The sequence below is a fragment of the Cyrtonyx montezumae genome, unplaced genomic scaffold (assembly GCF_038088225.1).
Source record: "Cyrtonyx montezumae isolate F1298 unplaced genomic scaffold, pur_monq_1.0 scaffold_10, whole genome shotgun sequence".
Classification (NCBI taxonomy): Eukaryota; Metazoa; Chordata; class Aves; order Galliformes; family Odontophoridae; genus Cyrtonyx; species Cyrtonyx montezumae.
Genome location: NW_027071826.1, coordinates 10,895,962 through 10,918,052, shown reverse-complemented (window position 1 = coordinate 10,918,052; position 22,091 = coordinate 10,895,962). Strand labels below are relative to the sequence as shown.

The 22,091-nt window shown below is 40.4% G+C and overlaps 1 protein-coding gene across 6 annotated transcripts in view; it reads left to right on the top strand.

Moving 5' to 3' along the window:
• The window catches only part of EVL (Enah/Vasp-like), a 128,750-nt gene that overhangs the window by 73,719 nt on the left and 32,940 nt on the right, over positions 1–22,091 (top strand). For all 6 annotated transcript variants that reach the window (XM_065750281.1, XM_065750306.1, XM_065750290.1 and 3 more), the window contains exon 3: positions 1,918–2,095. In XM_065750281.1, coding sequence (XP_065606353.1) covers positions 1,918–2,095 — 178 coding nt within the window. The remainder of the gene's footprint in view (positions 1–1,917; positions 2,096–22,091) is intronic.

Here is a 22,091-nt window from a genome sequence, read left to right as displayed (position 1 = left end):
CAATAAGTTTCTCCAATTCAGTTATTACAGACTGCAAATGAAGATGAAAACTGCATGAGATGAGCTGTTAGCCTGCTCAGCACGGCAGATAATGTCTTACTGACATACCAAGCTTTAGAGTATTCCTTTAGAAATACCTATTAAAAAAAAAAAAAAAAAAAAAAAAAAAAAAAACCAACCCTATGCTCTAAAGAGTAGTAGTTTCTTTATTTTTAATTACTGATCCAGAGCACACACTTAAAATTCTGTGCCTTGCAGAGTCTCAGTACCATCTGTACAGGACATCTCTGTGCATGCATTTTTAACAACATCAGGAGAACCCACTCTCTTTTTACCATTTTCTAGAAACTTTGATCAAATAAAATGAAATTCAGGCTGTTTTATGTTTAATTCCCTAGTTTCAAACTCTGCTTTGAGTTTGAAGAAAAGGTTTTGCATGTGTTCATCTAAACATCACGATGATTAATGAAGGTCAGTGTTCAAATTCTGTCTTTATTCCATCGATGTGATCAAACCCTGGTAATAAAGCAGACTTTGAGTTCTGGAGAAGCTGGTTTTGAACAGTTAACCTGACTTCTCTTAAATGTCTTTTGGCATAGCTTTTTTCAGTTTCTGTCTTTCATCATACAGCAGCACTACGCCTTCTAGTGCTCTTCAGACATTAACAATGATGTCTTTGAAACTGAAGATTTTTTCAGCAAGGGAGAACAGCTAATTTTGCAGAGCCTGCAAGAAGCTGTACTTAAGACAGCGTGTACTTTTTCCCTATTCCTGTACAACAGGGTCCAGACTGCTTGATTTACAGATGAGCTCTACAAACTGGTTTGGTGGAAGATGTCCAGTGATTGGCTTTCAACGAGGACAGAATCTATGGGATTGTTCTGGCTCTTGATAAAACTCAATCCATTTGAAGAGACAATTTAGAATATTCAAAGATAGATTTCCTATATTTGAATAATGAATTTAAATCTTTTTCTGCTCATAATTTTAAGTTTCTGTGTCCCAGTTTACCTCTGCCCCAACCTCTTTTGGTTGATGAAGCCAGAGTCTTCATTTCCTTATCCATCTCTGTCTTTCAGCTACACTGTACCTGTTCGTGAGGATAGCTGGTGATCCCATTTATTGACATTTCATTTTGTTTCTTAAATTTGAGCCACAACAGAGTGCCTTTGTTGAGCCACAGATGGATATTGTGAGAGTGCTGGGTGTTAGCTTATGATGTTTCTGGTTGGACTCCAGCTGGATATCCCATATGCCCTGCCCAAGGATAAACGGGGCATTGTATCTGGCAGATTAAACCAAAACATACAGAAACATCCTTCCATGGCAGCCACTCCTTACCTGGAAATTATAGCATGTAGAGGAAGGGAGGAACTAGGAGAGGGAATATTCGGTTGGATTTGTCACTGCCTGTCTAATTCTAGACCAAAAACAAACACAAAAAAATCTTAATGTAAGAAGCTGGCATAGAGGATAGAAAAACCAGAACTAGTGCAGTGAGTCAAACATTTGTCTGCTGTCGCAGAGGGCCAGTGCCAAGAGCTCTGTCTGTCCCCTTTTCTGACAAACGTGCATGCTCATCCCCCAAAAGATGGCAATAACTGCTGGCACTGGCTTGTGACATCTTTCTGCAATATATGCACAACTGTATCCTGTGGAGTTTCTGTAGAAAACACAATCAGCTAATAGAGTTTGCAGAACTAGCTCACAAGCTCCCAGGGCTGGTTTGAACTGTTGTAAAAGTCACTCACATATACGGGTCTTCTGCCATCCAAGTGCATGCTGCCTTACCGTACAGCCATGGAGCTGCCATAGGAATGTCACCATCAGATCAATTAACCTTTACCAAAGGCTTTTTTTTCCCCCCACTTAAGGCAGAATTCTGTTTAATCTTTGCTCCTCTCTTTCATATCACAGGTAGTGATTAATTACTCAATTGTGAAAGGACTGAAGTACAATCAAGCAACACCTACCTTTCATCAATGGCGCGATGCACGGCAAGTCTATGGCTTGAATTTTGCAAGCAAAGAAGAGGCTACTACATTCTCCAATGCAATGCTGTTTGCTCTGAATATAATGAATTCACAAGATGGAGGTAAATTAGCAGCCACCATGCTCTTTATTAATCTGTGGCATTTCTATAATGCTTTACCAGTTGCATTGAATGGCGCGTCATTATAAAATACATTATCCTAAAAAAAAAAAAGGTTAGTCTCTGCTAGACAGCCTTTAGGTCAGCATTTGATGTGGTATGAATTGTACACACTTTCAGGTTTTATTGTCTTTCCTTCCAATTTTTCATGGTACCCAAATTCACAATAGGAAATCAATGGCTGTTTAAGAATACCTCAGCAGGCAGGTAGCCCCGAATGTTGATTTGCATGCGTTGTTATGTGTCAGATAGCAGAAGCTAGTGTAAAATTAACAACTTTTTCTAAAAAATTTCTGAAGAGTACTGCAGAGCTCATATTTCCAGTACATCAGGTGTAAGCTGCATCTGATGACACCTGTGTCTCACTCTGAGTGTGTGATGTCTTAATTATCTAATGCAGTCTTATATTCTGGACACTGATGGATGTTGTTCATAGGTATTTATTCACTGCAGTTGAAGTTTGTGGGGAAATTTACAGTTCTGTGTAATTGTCACTGCAGCAGCTTGCGAAGGCCCAAGTTGATGTCCTGATTTTAAAATGGAAATCAGATTCTGGTCTGTAATTATGGATTTAAGTACTTGCCCTCAGTTTATGAGTTGAAAACAAAAAGCAGCCCACCTCACGTGGTGCCTTTTTTCCTGAAAAATGTATGCCATGGCCCTGTTTTCCTTTTGAGAACATGGAGATTCACGGTTGACATCATTTGCTGCCATCCCATTTTAGCAGCAGTATTCTTTGGGATGAGGCAGCAGCACTACAGAGGAGGCAGAGCAAACTGTGCACATTATACCAGTTTCTGTGCTTACAGATATGCTTGATGCATTAATTGTTCTGAAAACTTTCCATGCACAAATATATCTTACCAGTAAACATAAAGTTCATATTTTTTCTTTTGGTATATCCATTCATGCTATTAAGCTTATAAAAGCTAAAGTTATTGAAAAGTGTGTATTCTGTGCTGTTTTCAGAAGCAGAGGTCTGAATTATGCCTTTTTCAGCTGGAACTGGTGTTCAAGAGGAACACCCTGAGGAAACATGAGTTTCAAGATGAGTGTTTTGCTCTTACGTTGAAGTGAAAGAAACTATCTTGAAGTGTACTTGTCTAGAAATTTGAGACTTGACAGCACAAGTACTTAGTGGGTATAAAGTCCAAGATGTATTTTCAGATCTGCTCGGGCCATGCTTGTATTGGATATTGCTCATATTTGTGGACATGAACTAATGCAAGCAGGAATTGACACAGACACACATATTTGTGTAGTTTTTCAGGCACAGCCTCTGCCATCCATTCTGCTGCCTGCATGCTGCATTAGGGTTTGATTTTTCATATGCAAAAATCATTAGGAAAAGAAAGCCTTTATTATATCCGTAGGTCCACGTATTACAGTATCTTGTGCTTCAGGAGACAGAGTCCACCTTTGAGGAGTGCATTTGTACACATTAAACTGTTCATACGCTAATAAAATAATTAACCATAACCATAACGAAACAGAGGTTCCCTCTGGCACATTTATCATTAAAGCTGCCTACCATAGCTATCCTTTAGCTATACCATTTGGGATATGCAATGTGTGATGCTTGGGATGTGCTATTTCTACTGTTTACTTGTTTCATATACTGAGATGTTACTGTGTTTAGGCAGTGCGGATCTGCCAGCCACTGGGCATTGCTTCTGGCTTTCATCTCCCTTCAATTCACTGCCCACTTGTAGAGACCGAAATGAATCATGTTAGATTACAGAAGAAAGTCTGAGGTTGCATCATATCTTCAGCAGACGTGGAGTCAGGGTAATGAGCTAGACTGACACTAGGAAAAATGTCTGTTCATAAAGCAGTGGCGTGGGTTTTTTGAGCAGTACATTATGCTGAATCTGAGAAGTTTAAAAAATGGTTGCAGTCCATATTTGGGGAAGTTGTAGATAATGTCTAAGCAGTGCTGACTTTGGAATGAATGAGTCACCTCAGATGAATATACAGTTATGAATGAGAGTTGAGAATTGCTGTGTTGTCCCACTTCTTGAGAGCCTCATTCACCACAAGTGCCCATCTCTGTACGGGTTGCATGAAACATGAGGTGAACACTAAGCCAAGTGCCTTTTTCACTGCCTGAGGTTAATTGGGCTGAATCAGATCCTAAATCTAGCTGCTGACTCACAAGCATATGTTAATCTAGGTTGTGTGTTGAGATGATCCCAGGGGAGGGATTCCTCCCAGGAATCTGACAGCCGATAGTTTGGGGAAACTGTGAGAAAAGCCCTAGTCAGAACTTGTTGTTGAGGCTTGTTTCTACAGGGGTGAACAACCAGAGGGTTGACCATCCAGTTTCTCAGTGATGTGGTGGGAGCTGTGTCCTTGGGTGGAGTAAAGTTCCTCACAATGCAGGAAATGAATGCCGTATTCAGCTCAGCCATGTGCTTTGTAGGGATGCTAATGATTGTGCTGGGAGTTATAAAAATGAGATAAAATAAGAAAGTAATAATACAAATGTGTACCATTCTTCCTTTAGACAGTTGTCTCACTGAATCACATTGTTTACCTGCTAGCTTGTCTATATGCCCAATTACTTTGATTTCCTTACGTGTCTCTTTAATCAGTCCTCTTCTAAATTAAAAAAAAATGCAGAGTTGGTTCTGAGCCAACCTGCGAAATGAGAGAAAATGATAACATGGACTTGCTCATGTCTTGCTTATGGTTGTTTAATAGTGTCATATTTAAGGCCATTAGTATGACAAATGCCTTCCTGTTATTATTTTCTTTTCCATGGGAGTCCACTCTGTGAAGGCAGGCCTGTTTACTGGTATAAACTATTTGATGCAAGAAGTATCTCTGGCCCACTTTTCACTGGCAGCTGGATTTCACCGAGGACAGAGCAGCATCCTTTCTTTGCCTGTATTTTGCATGGATAATGTTCACAGACTGTTCAGTGTCTGCTAAGCAGACAGGGTTTGTGTTCTTCGGAGCTTATATCCTCTTAGATTTAACAAATGCAATGACAGATGATAGCATAACATGGCTATTGGAGCAGGTCATGAGGTGAAGATAGCATTAAGTGTCTTGGATTTCTATGGTTTAAGGACTTGGTGCCTCTTGGAGAAGAATGAAGAGTCTGATATAGGCAGCACTTTCCAGTAGGCTGCATGTTGCATAATCAGTGTCATATATTGCGGCTTTTTTTGCTTTTCTTTTGATGTCTTTGTTGTGGGGAACTGAGCTGGTGTTGTTGACATACAATACAAAAAACAATCTGTGTTTCTGAATGGAAATATCATGTACTGGAAAGCCTTATGTGCGGGATGGTGTTGCAGAGCTTGTTAAAGGGGTCAGATGCCTTATTTTACTAAGAAGGGAGAAGTCAGAGGAAAGCGTGTAAAAGAAAGTAGGGCAGGGGATCAAAACAAATTATTTTTTTATTTTCTTGTAAGAAAGCCTTTTTTGTTGTTTTGACTATAAATGCCTTATAGACTGCACAATACAGATGTGGGTCACATCTCTGTCCTTTCTAGCATAGAGCTTCACGGACCCATGTTGACCTCTGCAGGGAGGGCATTGGGGCAGTCAGGAGGATTTTTCCTCACTCAATCCCCAGTTCTATAGATTTGCTGGCTTTTCTTCTTTATCCCTGTGGACTATTTGCAATGTATTTCTCTGGTTCCCGCTCCCACGAGTTGGATGTGACTACATTTTTCAGAGTTTGAGACCCTTTTCAATTCTTTCAGTTGTTTCACTCATATCCTCATTCAGAAGTTCTATATTGCTGGAAGGAAGCTGCTTGTAAAGCACTTTAAGCCCTCCAAAATAAGGGTAGAAACAGAGGAAAGCCTTGATTTATCAAACAATAAACTGTCAGTATATAGTACAAGTTCTCTCTACTGGTTAGATGCCCAAAGTATCTGTAGTGTTTCTGTCAGCATGGGATGTGATGTGTGTGGTGATGATGGTGAATCAGATTTTACACAAAAGACTATGCAATTTTTTGGATATAATTTTGTAATGTTATATTTAGTTCATTTTTCATTAGAATTTTTCCAGCTAGAACTGCATCTTTGTTGATATTTTAGTGGCACTAAAGTTTAATGTCTGGGAAAGTTAGTCAGCTGTATTCATCTTCTACAATGAAGTGACTGTTTTATATGATAATATTGCCCCAAGACTTCCCAGCACCACAGAGGACCCAGTGTGGGAAGACAAAAGAATACATCTTCATTACAGTACTGCATAATACATAAAATAACTCACCAGTAATGGAGAGGACCCACCACAGAGCACAGTCTCTGTTTGCTGGTTCCAGAGTCTGTCTTGTGTAAAGGCACTGTGCTTGATGCAAGGTGCTTCACGTTCCACACTGCCAGGTGTATTGCTGCAGATAATAAAATGCTAAAAGTGTATTCTGTCCACCTTGTAGTTTTAGATGTGCTAATAGTATCTAAAGACTGATGTAAGCTCATATCATTTAGGCATTGCTGGACTGTAAGCATGCTGTTATGCTGCAGGTCTTAACCAAATAGTCCTAGAAGTTGCTCTGATTTATGATACAGACAATCAAAACTTGTAAATAACAAACTTTTAAGATTTAACTAGTGAAAAGATGATCCATGTGGTCAGATGCCCAGTGCTAGCAAAAATAGAAAGCCACAGGCAATGGTTAATTGGGTGCATGTTAAAAATACATAAAGATTTTGGTTCATTTAAAAAAAAAAAATCTTTCCTGAGGGAACAAATCTTACCCAACTGACATCTTCTAAAAGCACCAAAGAAAGGCTTAGATAAATAAATTCCACAATTTTTCCAGCCTCGTGCTTTCTCCAGTTTCAGTGTAAGCTTCAACTGCTCAGAAATGCACTGCAGGTGAGGCAGTTTCTAATCAGACTTGCTGTGCTAAATTACGTCAATGAAGAGGGGAAGAAAATTCAAGTAAGATGATGACCTTTTTTCTTTCATCTTCTACATAAGTTTATCACTGGAACTTTCCTGGAAAAATCCACCTGAGATAAGTAATGTTGTAGAATACTGCTTACTAAAAGAATAGATTCCTTCAGATGATCATTTGTGGACTGGATATTGTTGAGGTGTTACACAGCAAACTAGTGATGATCTTCTTGAGCAACCAGTAAGCAGTACTGTCCAGCTGGTGGTCCAGTGCATTTTCAGTGGCTCTGAATTTGGAGTGACCTTGTGTGGATCCAGAGGTTAGACTTGATGATCCTTCTGGATCTCTTCTAACTCAGGATATGGTATGATTCTATGAATTTTTAAGAACTTGAGTACACCGCATAAGTTAAACCCACATTTCTCTTAATGTGTTTAAAGTCATTACAAGAAAGGTAGACATCACTGGTGTATTAAATGCTACCTTTACAGTTCACCCAGAGCTGGAAGAACTTGCTCCAGCAAGAAGTGGCAAATTGGACTCATTAATCTCCCCTGATAGCTTGACATAGCTGAGCGGAGCACAGGAAGTAGAGTGTTTTACTTGTGAACAGACAAACTGGACTTTGAGGCTGCTTCAAGCATTACAACTGTAAATATCATTGCTATAATTCATCTATCAGGAATTACAAACCTTTATTTGGTTATTCTGCTGTTAAGAAGTAGGTGCTATTTCTGTAGTTCAGGTTTGAAATCCCCTAATGGTACACATCCAGAGTACAACATTTTCCTGGGCAGCAAAGCATTCTCACAGTGTTATGCTAATAAAACCCCATGGCATGTTGCTTACTGCAGGATTCTCCTTGTGTAGAGCAGCACAGCTGCCCTTGCTGTTCTTGAGCAACAAAAGGTGCCTCTGTTCTTTGAATAACATAAGTCTAACGGCTCTTGAGGCTCTCACTGATGTACTGAAATCTTCAGCATGTAATGAAAACCACTTCAGGAAGGAAACTGTGGGGAGAAAACTGTTGAGAGATTTAAAGGAGACTTGTGCGTGTTGAGAGGGGAGAATGTCCTGCCAGTGAAATTTGCTAGCACCATTGCCCTCAAACCCTTGCCTTTCTGAAACTGGTGCAAAGCTAGCAAAGTTCCCAGAGCTCAGTGGTAAAAGATGCAGTGTGGCTTTTTTCACTAGCCTACAGTAAGTTGCAGATAATATATTAGAGAATAAAATTATTTAAAGAGTTTGAGAAGTCCAGTGTTTTTTATGTAAGCGGTGTAGGCCAAATTTTGGGCATTGTCCTTTTGGCTCTGTTTTGGTGTTAGCCTGGACTCTAGACACACCATACTCTGTGTCAAGCAGTGGCCATGACAGGAGATCAGCCTTCAGCCAGCCAAGTGTGAAAGCTGCCTTGCCATTGAAAATGCTGTGACTCAGACGCAGCACTGCATCACTCTTCCTCCTCATCCTCTCACCAAGGACAGTGTGGTAGAAGGAGGAATATCTGTCTGTTCCTCCTAATGCCAAGCATGACTTTGGTATAGGACAGCATGATGGGATGTCATAAAATGCCAGAGGGTAGTAGATGTCACCTCCCTGTTCCCCTGGTTCCTTGCAGGATCCCAGCCCACTTCCTGATGCATCCTGTTCTGGTCTCTAGAAAGCTGAGCAAGGAAAAATGGCTTTTTGTGAAGGAAACAGTGTTTTTCTATTTACCTGTTCCCATGCTGTGCTTTGGCACGTCATGTCTCAGTGCATTTTGTTTTGTTCAACACTAATAGATCACGGGACTTCTATTGATTGATTGGACATCTTTTTTTCTTTCAGTGAAAGAGAAATTGCCCCTTGGGAAAAATTTGATATTTTTAGTTAACTTTCAGTTTTGTGTTCATTTTCTGTCATTCTGGAAGTGCTTCAGTATTTTTAGTGTCCTAGGATACTCTCTAAAATAGCTTTATTCTAATAGGACTCCATTTCTATCTGAACAAGAACTGCATTTGAGGAAGGTGGTTTTTCTTCCTCTTCAGGCCCAGCATGAGCTAAAGGTGCTGCAATTCCACTCAAAACGATGATGCTGTCTTTAACGTTGCACATATACTAACAGCCTGCTCCACTCTTTTTGCACTCTTCCACACTGCTTTAAAGCCAGATATTGGAAGGAACATTCTGTGAAATTGCTCTCAATACAAGAAGAGAGAAAAAGGAAACAAATTGAAAACAAATTATTCTAAATGCTTTGAGACACGTTTGTATTTTTAAAAGAAAAAAAAAAATAAATGGCTGGGCAGTCTGCTATGATGGTGGTTACACAGATCCAGATTTAGGAAGTGATAACTGATAGGCATTCCTAACTTGAATAACCAAAAAAGGATTGATTTTTAACATGGCACTATGCTCCTGTACTCTTTAGTTTTGGAAAAGAAAACTATTGAATATTCCAAGCTACTGTACTCGGCATGACATCTCCAACATTCTACAATGTTAATAGGTATCTAAGTATACCTAACACAGCAATATTATATTGTATTCATTGTATGCAAAAATGTAACATTCTGATAATTATGATGATGTTTAATTCTACTGTTATAAAAAAAGAAAAACAAGAAGAAAAAAAAACAACCCAAGAACCTAACTTATTTATATCAGTGGCTAACTTGAGATAAGAGACAGAAATGTATAAGGGTCACAGTAGGTTTTGGGTTATTAGCTGATGAGCTGGGAAGAAATTTGGTACTTCTTTATTCAGTAGATTTTCTGAATTCCCAGCTTGGTGCCAATTCCTACAATAGCCTGTCTCTCTGCAATAATTCTTCAACTTCCTTAGCTACATCTCATTCCAGACACGTAATAATTGGGTGACCACTGTCCTCCTGTTAACTGAAGTGAAAGTGTAGGTATCTGTAGTACAGACTTCTGTATCTGAACAAGGCTGTCTTTGTGGACAAAGAAAAGACACAAATGCTCATAGGATGTTTGGGTTATGTATTTTAGGTGTCTCTTCCAGGCTCTTGGCTAAGCAGGACCTATATTTATCCATTTTTCCTTCACTCACCAGTGGAAGATTGCTATGAAGAGCAATGTGACAATTTTGCTGTCATCCTATTCAAACTTCCTAGTTAATAGAATAATTAATTCTAATTACATGTATAATTAATTAGTAATTACTAGAATAATTAAACTTCCGATTTAATTAATAAGCTATAGAACTTGAAGTGTAAGGACATAAACAGTATTTCTAGTGGTGCTCCATGGATCTCCCTGGGACAGTTAGTGAGAATTCACAAGAATACACGTGTGAGTGTGCATTCACGTGAGCAGTGTTTATCAGGTAATCACTTCTCTGACTGCCTGAACTCTGCAAGCAGATATCTTTGTGCATGCAGATTGTTGTGTTTTATACAGAGGTGAACTTGGTAAGAAGTTTGCAAGTATATGGATAGGAGTAAGTTGCTGGGCCAAGAGGATTTTTCACACTGAAAAATTATAACAAGATCAATTTTATTTCAATTTTTTTTTTAATTATGCTTTCGTTTCGTACCACAGTTTCTTGCAGGAGCAGAATTCAGTTAAAATGCATTCCCGATCAAAGCACACAGCATTTAGGACCACAGCACAGAGCAGCAGAGTTGAGGAGTTCAGGCAGAGCCATGCAGCCCTCTGACAGCAGGCTGAGCTGAGAGCAAAGTCTGCTGTTTAATTCACAGTGCTGAGTGCAACGCCATATGCTGCTGCCAGCACAGCATGTAGAGCAGCTTCTGCCACTGGCTGGTAATCCCCAGGGAGCTCTCACAAATTCTATTAATTGCCTTCTTAGAGGACTCTGCACGGTCATCCAGTGTCTAGTTTTCCACCAAGACAGAGAGCCAAGAGTTCTAGGTTGGATGGCATTCTGCAAATAACACCTCAGACTCATGTGGAAATGGAAAGCTGTCATTTCTCCAGCTAATCTCAATAAGGAAATACACCCGAAAATGGGATTTTAAGCTGAACTACAGTAATTGTGTACTTTCTCTTGACACTCTGCAGAGGGAGGTCAGCTCTCCTGGAGGTGACTGGCGTGTTGAGGGAAGGTGGCTCAATGAGCTGCCCAGCCCTGTGGTACAGCAGGAAGCAAGCCACGGCTGTGATGACATAGAATAGGTCGCTCTGTAGTTCCGGAAGGAAGTCAGCTGCAAAGAGGTGATTTTGGTTCACAAAGTGCATGCAGCCTTTCCAATTGTACGTGCTCGGCTGCACAGCTGAAGCAAAGTCAGCGTGATTCATGTCTGGGAACTGCATTTAAAAATCTGCTCTAGTTCCACTGACAAAAAGCCAAACCCTGCAAAGCAATCACTGTCAATCTGATTTGCATGGATTGCTTTATGTGTTAGTCTTGATTAGTATTCTGGAGTGCACCCTGTAAAACATCAATTTTAATTCCGTTTCCTCCACTGCTGGTTTCCAGGGACTCCCTCTGGTGGTTAATGCATCGCCTGAAAAGCTGTGTGCATCCTTGTCTGCGCCATACAGTGTGCTGTTGGGGGTAGATAACGTGAGCATGGCAGTGTCAAAGGAGAAATATTCCCTATTTTTTTCCCTAAATAGAAGGGAAATAACAGCAGTCATTTACTGTGCTTCTTTTCCTCTATTTTAATGCAAATCTATCCTCTGTGTGAAGGGAGAAAAATGCACTTAAAAGAGCCCACGTTTCCAGTATTCACTAAATCTTACCTGATAGGCCCATCTTGTTCTCCTCTTAATCTTAACTGTGAAAAAGTTGTTTCTACCCCACATAGGAATATTGTGACTTTGAGGCCAATGACAACAGAGGTCTAGTGAACCACTGCTGTCTGGGTGACAGATACACAGGTGATTATATTTAATGAGGCGTTGAGAGGAGGCAGTGCAGTAGACATGGCCTCAGTGTACATAGTAAAGCAGGAATTCCAGTAACAGTTGCTTGCAGTAGGAGACAATGAACCAGGATTTGTCATCTTGTATGTAAATATTCTCTTGCATAACGTTGTCTAGGCAAATCAGCAGCAATCACTGTAAATGGCTTTCTGCAAGAAAAGCAGAATTTTATTGTAAATAAAAGTGCTGTTAGAGATAAATCAATTGTTATATTAGTATTTGAACTGACAGTATGTGCACTGGCCATGCTGGGAAGCTTGTCAGCTAGAAGTTTGAAAGCTGGAGACATTTGACGTTTAGATCTTGTTTACCTTAAGAGACAGGAATGGGAGAGGCAGGAGGGAGCAGGTGATGTGGATGCTTGAGGACACTGTTGATTTTTGCAGAAGTACATGGATCCTCAAAGCCAGCTGTGGTACTTAGATCAAAAATGTTTGCAGATCCCTTGATCTTGGCCAGTGCAGGTGAAGATCTTACTCCAGGTTGGTTCAGTTGCTGATTTTCTGTAGGCTCCTGTTGGTGAGTACAGACTGTGAATACTGAGCTAAAGTGTGCAAGTAGTGGAACCTGGCATCAGATGTCCCGGGTTACTTTACCCTGAGCTGTCAAGGAGCACTTTTAAATACACACATAGCTGACCACCTGGCAACTGGTGCGTTGGCATCATGGGACAGGGCTTTGGCAGTAGATGACACCATGTCGGTCAGCATTTGTGCATGTTTGCAGTGGTGTTATTTGGCTGTTCAGCACAGACATTATTCAGTGTTGACTGCAGAGTATTTTGGGTATTTGTTACGCTTTTAAAAATACACGTGGTCACAAGTCATTGAGAATAGTTAGCACCTCCTTTAACACCTGCACTTGTGAAATGTGAATTGCTCTTTCTTGCTAAGCAGCTTGCTTCCTGTGGCATACTGGGGTGAGGAGCAGGACAGCAGGTACCCAACTACCACACTGCTGCTTATGGGGGACAGGAGGGGTTCAGAAGGCTGAACGTGTTAGAAATTGACCCATCTGAGTGGAGATTGTCCTGAAATGCAACTGTTGTGCAGTTCTGAGCTGTTGCTTCAACCATTACTTTGGAAAGGGATTGTATTTTTAAATATGAAGTTATGCTTAAGCCCTGAAAACATTCATCAGAACCAAAAGTTGAGATGGTTTCTAGTTAGCACAAGATTGTTTTGCCTTTGTCCCATGCAATCATTCAGGAGAAAATATAATTTGTTATTCATTTATTACATTTACTTCTTTTAGCAGTGACTGCAGTAACAACTAAAGCATTTTAACATATGAGATTTTTTTCTTTCTTCTTTGGTGTATCAGTGTCAGCATCCACAATACAAATTACTCTGGGCTTGGGCTCCATGCATCATCTTACAGGGTCCTTGCTAAATGCAAAAAAAAAAAAAAAAAAAAAAAAAAAAACTTTGATACAGCAAAACAAGACTAGATGAACTCTGGAGAAGAGCAAGGAGCCTTTGTAGTCCACCAGGGCCTGCTAACACATTAAGTGCTGCTCCTAACAAGAATGACACATCTAATGCAAAGGCTGGCAAGGGTTAGCATGCAAAATGCTGCAGGCTGGGCACCCAGCACAGTGAGGGAGCTCGCTGAACACAGCCAAAACATGCAGACAGATTGCTGGACTCTGGGAGATAAATGAAGCATTACCTTTGGGTTGTGAGAAGGCTTTAAGAAGTGGAAAAACGTGAGGATCCAAAGGGCAGCATGCTTGTGCTTCATGTGGATCATTTTATTCCTCATCTTTCTGACTATTCTGATCACTCTAAATTTAATATTTAGACTTCAGGGCTAAACCTTGAATAATAAACACAGGTACATTGCTCATTGCTCTTAGAGGCTAGCTGAAGTTTGATTTTTCTTTTTTTTTTTCTTTCTTTTTTTTTTTTTTTTTTTTTTGCTATCTGCTGCAATATCCCTCTAAGCCCAGGAAACTGCATTTTTATTTGGCTGTTATTAGAGTGATTTCCATACAGGCAGGATGGATACCGCCCCTGGGTGTCTTTTCATTATATCATCAGCCTGAGATGTAGCCCCAAGCTGCCTTCTTTTTGATTGTCAGAGTATACTGCTGTGTCCAGAAATTGCCCAATTAGGGTTGTGCTGAATATATTTCTTGTCTTGGCCACGTTATTTTGCAGTCAGATCTTTCGACACCTCCATGTTTTAAAGAATGTTTTCCCCGACGCTGCAAATTGTGCAGAAAGTTGAGGGCAGAGGGACTCTGAATTGTGATGTGAGAGTTATGGGGCATTTTGTTTAGCAAACCTAAACTCAAGGAAGGCATTTTTGTCTTGATGTATTGAGAAACCATTGCAAAACTACAGATGCAGTAAGAACCGACCTGTGTGTTTCTCTGAATCATTCGTGAGGTGCACCAAGCCTGGGTAACTCGCTGGGAGGTCTGCAGTCAGCAGTATGCACAGGTCACCATTTTATCAGCCCTGGAGTTTTCAAGAAGTTTTCAAGATACTTTTAATGAAAAACAAAACTTTTCCCAGAAATACATTACATCTGATAACACCTTCTGTTCTACTGGTATAAAAGGGGAAGCTTTGCCCTTCCTGGGAAGATAAAGTATATATTTTTCATTCTTAACTTACCTTTCTTTTCACTTCTACCTTCAAATGTGTGTAATATAACATACTGTATTTGGTTATCTTGATGTCAGTAACAAAATCCCAGCTGCCTAAATCAAAATATAGAGAAATTCAAACTAAACATTCTTTTGTGATTCCATTTTAAAGCTCAAATTTAAGGTATGTTATGAAAACATAACCATTTTGTTTTAGATGCTAAAATGAAATGCTGAATTTTTTAAAAATAATTCGCTTTTATTAATAGTAAAAAAAATGATAACACACAAACTTCTGTACCTATCTATAAATTGTTTTTAATGATCTATTTTTCAATTAAAACTGAGCATTTTACTTTATAGGTCTTTTCCACTGTTGCAGTAGAAAAAGAATAGCAGCAATGATTCCTGGTCAGCAGTACTTAGAATAACTGGATTGCATATTATTTTTAAATGGGTTATTTTTAGTGTTAAGATTCATTTATGGCTAATGTGAGAACAGTAGCTATTTAAACATAAATGCAAAACATATTGTCAGCTTTCACACTACATAATTTAAACCAACTTTTTCTCATGTCATGTCAGAAACAGATGAAGTTGGTTTTTAATACAATTTTTTCATTTGTGTTTTTTGAGAATGGATTTTTTTTTCTTCATATGTGTTTTAAAATCATATTTATTTGTTTGTTTGTTTGCTTACTGGGCTTTTTTCACCCATGCAGAGCCACACTGAGCTCAGTGCCAACAGGGCAGGTGCAATTACATCTCAATTTCTTTCTTTTTTTTTTTCTTCTATTTGTTGTTGTTGTTGTTAGAGCATCTTGTTCCCCTTATGTAAGTTTCTGCTAACGTGAGGATGCTTAAGCATTCACTCTGAGGCTCATGGCCTCGTGAACCATGTTTGTAATGGGTTTGTCATCATGGTTAGTTGACTTGCGTAAATTTGCCTCCCTACTGTGGAGAGAATGATCTTCCACTGCTTACACTTGAGAGCACTGTTTATGTCATCCATTTTGAAGAATGAGCAAACACAAAATTCAACCTGTTGGTAGTGTCTGAGCTCTCTTGGACTCTGATGGTTTGGCATGTTATTTTTTGATGACATAAGCAGCCTCACTAAGAGGAGATGTTTCAGGATCCACTAGAAACAGGAGGTATGCTTTTATAGGGCTCAGCATATATAGCTCATATTGGGTGGGAAAAAACAAAATTCTTAAATCAGTATTATATGGTCAGGCTCTTTTTTAAGAATATTAGATAACTGCTGGTATAAGATGAGAGCTAATGGCAAGTTGCTCCACGGGAGGTTCAGGTTGGACATTAGGAAAAAATTCCTTCTCAGAAGTAGTGGCAATGCATTGGAACAGGCTGCTGTGGATGTGTTCAAGAACTGTGTAGTTGTGGCACTGAGACATGGTTAGTGGTATGGTGGTGATGGGTTGATAATTGGACTAGATGATCTCAGCAGTCTTTTCCAACCTTACTGATTCTGTGAAGCTGGATTGAAGGGAGGACAGACAGCTGCAACTTGTGGGCTTGGAATGCCTTGCAGAAATCAAGCAATGCAGCCCTTTTGATGTTGGATAGATTTGCATTCAAGACTTTTAGTGACTGACTTTCAGAAGTTATAGGCTTTGTTGCATCAGCAATTTGTTTGGGGGGAATAAAGATGAGGGCACATTCACAGTGATTTCTGGGTAGAGATAGTACTGTTGAAGGGTTTATACTCATTTCCGTGTCAGATTAAGATTCAGTGCCATTCCTTGTATGGATTAAACACAGATAGTTATGAGAGTTAAGAGCTTTTCTGCTGGATTTCCTAGCTGAATTTCAGTAAAATTTGATCAGGTGGCAGTGCACACTACCATACGTTAATGTCTTGTCATATGTAGAACAGCCATAACAATAGACAGCACGTTGTACATGCAAATAAAGCACCATGTTCACATGGGTTTTTATTTCAAAGAAGTGTATGGTCTCTCTAACTCAGTGGGGGATCAGGTTTGGGGCACCTGAGCCTCAGGACAGCGCTGGTTCCTACCAGGAGGGACTTCTGAGCAAGTGCTTTGTGGAAGCTGCCAATGCCACCTTGTGCAATGCTGCTGTCAGGAAACAGAATTCCTGTGAAGGAAGTGGATTTGCAGCTCGCGGTCTTCATGGGCAGAAGGTTGATGAAACGTTAATGTAATTTTCAGCCAGTGGAGGATGGAATGTGCTGATAGCATAAAACAGGCTTCATGTTGTTTCGGTGAAAGCTGAGCTCTCAACAGGAAGAAGCATTAGCCTGAAAAGGAAGCAAAATGCTCCCATATCCCCACATATGAGTGACTGCAGAGCTCACAAACACAGCCAGGCTTGTTGGGTGGGACTGGCCATAGTGAGAGTGCTACGCACTGAGATCCACATTTCAGCTGTCTCAGCTTCGCTTTTCCTAATAGGGCAAATATGTCCCCCAGAGCTTCCTTGGAAGTGTTGTTAATAGATGGGTCTCACGTGGTCCTGGTTCCTTGCTTTCCATTGAAACCAGCATGTTTATAAAACTCTGTTTATGCCTATTAAGGATAGATTTTAAAACATGGAATGACCTCAGCATGCATGTGTTTTCCTGTGTGGCTGATTCGGTGCTGCTCACACCAGGGCTTTCACTACTTGCTTACTTTGTTGATCTCTTCACCTTTCCCTTATAATTAAGCCCTGTCAAGAGCTTAATGAAGCATTAAAAAATGACACTGAATGTAATAAAAGGCAGATATGTAATTGTATAAGGTTTTTTATTACTATTATTTTAAAGCTGTAAAAGTGTGGTGTTTCTGTTTATTCCTTTGCTTCTGAAAAGGATCAGATGCAAAGGGCAGCTCATCTCAGCAGTGAGATTGGAATCACGACTTGCACAGACCAAGTGCACACTGCACGTTTATTGGACAAGTTGCATTTAAAATTAGTTCCTCTGAACAGCATATTCTGACTGTAAGCTTCTGCAACACTTTCTCGTGTTTTCTTAAGAACTGAGGAAGGATGTCTTTGCTCTGTGATATCACTGAAAGTAAGCCTAGTTGTATATGTGTTACGTCTTGGTGGTGCATGATGTATGTATTATGGGATGAAGCTGCTGAAGAGGTTAGCAGAAGACAGGACACTCTTTTTTCCTTCATTCTCTTGTTCAAATATCAGTCCAGGCAAGAGTGTGGGTCAGGAGTAAATGTGCTACTGCTGTGCAGTTTTTTGACAAGAACTGATGAGCTCTTGCTGTTGGTTCCGGGAGCTAAAAATGTTCAGTGGCCTTCAAAACCAACCCGCATCTGCCTTTTTAAGATCTTGCCAGTACTGGCTGTGAATCTGGTTCTGCTGGTCCTCAGCGTGCATCCCAGTGGCCAGCTCTGGTGGTAGAAAGGTAAAGACTAATCACATTGGGGCTGGTCCTGATTTCTCATTATTATAGATGATTTTATTTATTTATTTATTCATGGAAAATATGATTAAAGCACATCCGCTAGTCAGGAAGTAGAAATATACACGGCCTTTCAAATATGAGAATGATAGGCTTCCAGCTCAATTGCCCTAAAAGCAGTAGATGTTCTGGAAAACGAGGAAATATTTAAATAAATTTATTATCCTGACAGTATTCATTTGAATTGAAATTCCCCATTTGACGGGGAGAAGGAGTCTTTGTGAAGAAGAGAATAAGGAGTAAAAACAATCTAATTTGCTCTTTTCCTCTCATTCACTCTCTCTTTAGGACAGTAGGAATCTGCAGATGGAGGAAGTCTCATAAATTACTTTGTGCATTGCACAGAAGCATAATTTTGCAGACATTCATATTCTGAGGATGAATTGTTTTCAACTGCTGAAGTGGTTAAACAGTATAATGAGGCTTCCAGGTCTGCTGTTCAGTTCACCACTTCTGCTTTTACTGCAGCCCAGATTCGGAATTGCAGCTGAGCGTGTGGCTGACAGCAGCCCCTTTGGCCATCCCATGGCACTGTCCATCACTTCACATTCAAGCAGTGCCCATGCCCTTCTGGCAGGACCCAAATGGTACTGCAGTGGTGCGGTGCAGAGGAGTGAAGTGTTGGCTTTGGTGCTCTGAGAGAACTTGCCATGCTGCCAGCTTCCTTCCTGGGTTTCCCAGAGCCCCGAGGCAGGCAGGAGATGGGCAGGAACCTTGTCTCTAGCAAGTCCATGCAGCACCCTCTTACCACAGATGGTGTAGTACAGAACACAGCTGTGTTATCAGAGGGAAGCAGTATTTTACAGAAGCGTTTCACTGAGAGGAACTTGTAGCCTCAGCAGTTCTGCAGTGTTACTGATGGGAATGTGATCTCTGGCAGACAGAGACCTTTATCATCAAGGCGACTTCTGATTCTGTTTCCTTGTCATTTGTTATTTCTTTTTCCCATCTTCAGTCAAGTGTACCTTTGTTTGCTCTCCAAGACCACACGCACCAGCACAGCAGCTGCATGCCCTGTGTGCATCCATCAGGAAGAAAAACCACAGGGACAGATGCCCTCCAGAAGAGGCATTCTGAGATCTCTCCCTGAGTGCAGTTGCAGTTTCCATGTGCCGTACCCGGGCATTCTGCTCTGTGCGATCCCTGACCCATCCTGTTGTCTGTCTGCGTTTAAAACTCCTCACAGCTGAGAGCCTTCACCTGTGTACCATTTTATCCTGTACTTTCCCTCTCTGCACAGACCTGAGAATAACCTCTTCTTGTTTTGTTTGCCCTTTCATCCCATCAGAGCATGTTCAGATGCATCAGCTCCTTCTTGCTATGCTGTTGTGGAGTCATACTCTTTCTCACGCACCCTCCATGTGTCTTCAAACAGGCAGCATTGCCCACATTCAGCTGGTGAGGATTTGTAGGGGGAGAAGAGCAGGACAGGATGGACCCTCTGCCATCTCAGCCTCACAGCTGCTTCCCAGTTTTCTTTACTCTGCTCCCTTCACAAATTATAGCACTTGAAGATTGGAGAGGCGGCTTCTTTATGCAGTATTCCCCCTCCCCAAACCCTTTTTTGGGAGGCAGAGGGGAGGTGTAGAGCATCCACCTGCTGAGGTTTCCCAGACTGTGACCCCTGCTCATGTAAAGGACGGTCACGCCCTGCAGGTACAGAGCCGACCTCTGGCGAAGTGCTTATGTGAATAATCTCTCACCAACACAAACGAGATATTTGCCCGTCTGTACCTCATCCTGTATTTTTTTCATGTGAGTTTAAACAGGAAAAGAGCTACAGAATTTGCCTGATGTACGAAAATTACCATGGTAACAACCGCATTCTGTGTGCTCAGGGCGTTTTCCTAAATTCTGCAAGGAGCTGTAGCAGTGTTTATTTATGCAGTTCAGTCAGGTTTCATTAAGCCCGTAGCTATTTTATTTTTCATCATGCCTTTTCCTTTTGTTTTCCCTCTGCATTTTTCTTTTCCTATCCACATATGAGTGCAGGGACACTGGATCAGATCCCCTCTTAATTATAAGAGCAATCGTAACCGTCCATCTAGAACTCTTCCTTGTCACAAAAAGAACAGAGTAGTACTGAACTGTCATCAGTTAGGTCACTTACCTCATTTGCAAATTTGGAAGTTTACAAACAGTGTTCCTGAGGTGTCGCAGTCTCACGAAATTATTCATTATAGAATGAAAATAAACCTTTTGGCTTTGACTAATTTGTTGTAGCATATGGAGTAGCACTGTATCTTTTAGGGATCTTGAGCTGCTGGGAATTTTAATACTAGGCATCCTACTTTTTGGTCCCTTTATTTTTTTCTGTGGGGTCATCTGTATTGATGGAGCTCAAATTCTGGAAAACATTTAGGAGAGTACTAAGTACTCTTGGATATTAAATGCTGAATTATCCTCGAAGTAGCAACCTTAATTAAGTTTTAGAAACTGCGCAGTGGAGCCCAGGGCATCAGCAGATAATTCATTTTGTAGTGAAAAGCGTGGTCAGATGAAGTTCCTTTATTTGCTCTCCAGATGCTATGGAGACTAGTGATGTTTGCTTCTTTAATTTCTACAGTGCCTTCACAGAGAATTCTTTAGGCACTTCTCTAGATTATGTAGTTCAGGCACATGCTTAAAGCAAGGCTAAGTTTGAAATGATGTTCAGTTATTTGTCCCATTGAGTTCTGAGCATCTCCAAGGATGGAGATTTTTCCAGGGCTGTGCCATTCACGTAGATTCATTTAGGCATTGACACCAGCATTTATATCACTCCTCAACCTTCTCTTCTCCAGGCTGAACAGATAGTTCAGTTCTCCTGATAAAGTGGTGTGCTTATCCTGCCCCTACTTATCTCACCTGGGCTATGTGCCTTCTCAGTAGGGCCCTGCCCCATGGATAGGCCTGCCCTGAGGAGGTGAAACCAATGGCATGATTGCCCCGGAAATGAGAAGCATTTTTTTAAGGTAGGTTGTGTACTGTGGCTCCAAGTCACAGCTGTGTTTGCTGACAGCACAGAATGCGTAGGGTAAAGCACTGCTCTCTTGATCTAAGAACAGCTTCAGCGCTGGGAAAACTCTGAGTGTTGTTCAGAGAACCTGGGAAGTGAAGATCCTTTTGGTTTCCCTGGTCACTGACAAGGTGTTGATAATTGTTGAAAATAATGAACTTTGCAGTACTGCAGGGACCACAGGTTATATTCAGATCACAAACATAATATTTTAATGACAACATTCCTAGGTGTTCTCTAGTTTGTCTTAAGTCTTAAGAGGGATTTCCACTGACTTCCCTAAGGGTTTTATATGATGTCTGTCTGCTGTTGTGTTGATTTGGCAATTATTTTTTATGTAGTAATGGAATTTTTACTAAGAAATCCCAGATTCCTTTATTTCTTTCCACCAGCGACACTTCATTAATGATAAATCAAAACTAGAGAAATAGAAAGAGATTAAAATAACTTCTGCTAAACAGTACAATTTGGCTGTTTTATTATCGGGATTATGCAGACATGTCTGCAGAACTTGACTGAAATTCAACAAGTAATTGGTCTTATCTCCTCAAACACAGAATACTATTATTAGCAAAGCATTTAATTAGCTGTCCATTGTGATAGAGCTGAAAACCAAATATCTTATCTGGTCTTTCTGTCTAGTCTTTCTGTAGTTCTCAGAGCAACACTTTGAGAGTGCATAGAGATTGAATGTTCATTTATTGCAAAAGCACTTTGTGGTTAATTGTATTATTATTTTCTTTTATTAGTGCAGCAAAATATTTGCCTTCTTTAAAAAGATCGTAGGTCAGAATTAAACTTCAGCCATGAAGTGTCTAGCAGATGCTCCAAAAAAGTAGATAAGTAATATGAAAGCAGTCTGTTGTGCAGCGCACTTCAACTTGTCCACATGTCAGTACTGGAGTTCCTGCTTCTTCTCAAGCACACCTAGTGAATGAAAAAGAAAGTTAAAACAGTACTTTGGTGCAACATCCTCAAGATATTAGAACAGTTTAGGATAAGTAAGGTGTACAGGAAGGAGGACTTGTGGAGAAGTTGATATTGTTTAACACGTTGCAGGAATGTACCCGTGATTCCTAGTGATGCAAGGAGGGATGCAGGCTCCTCTCACATGGAGCTCAGCACTTTGCAGACTTG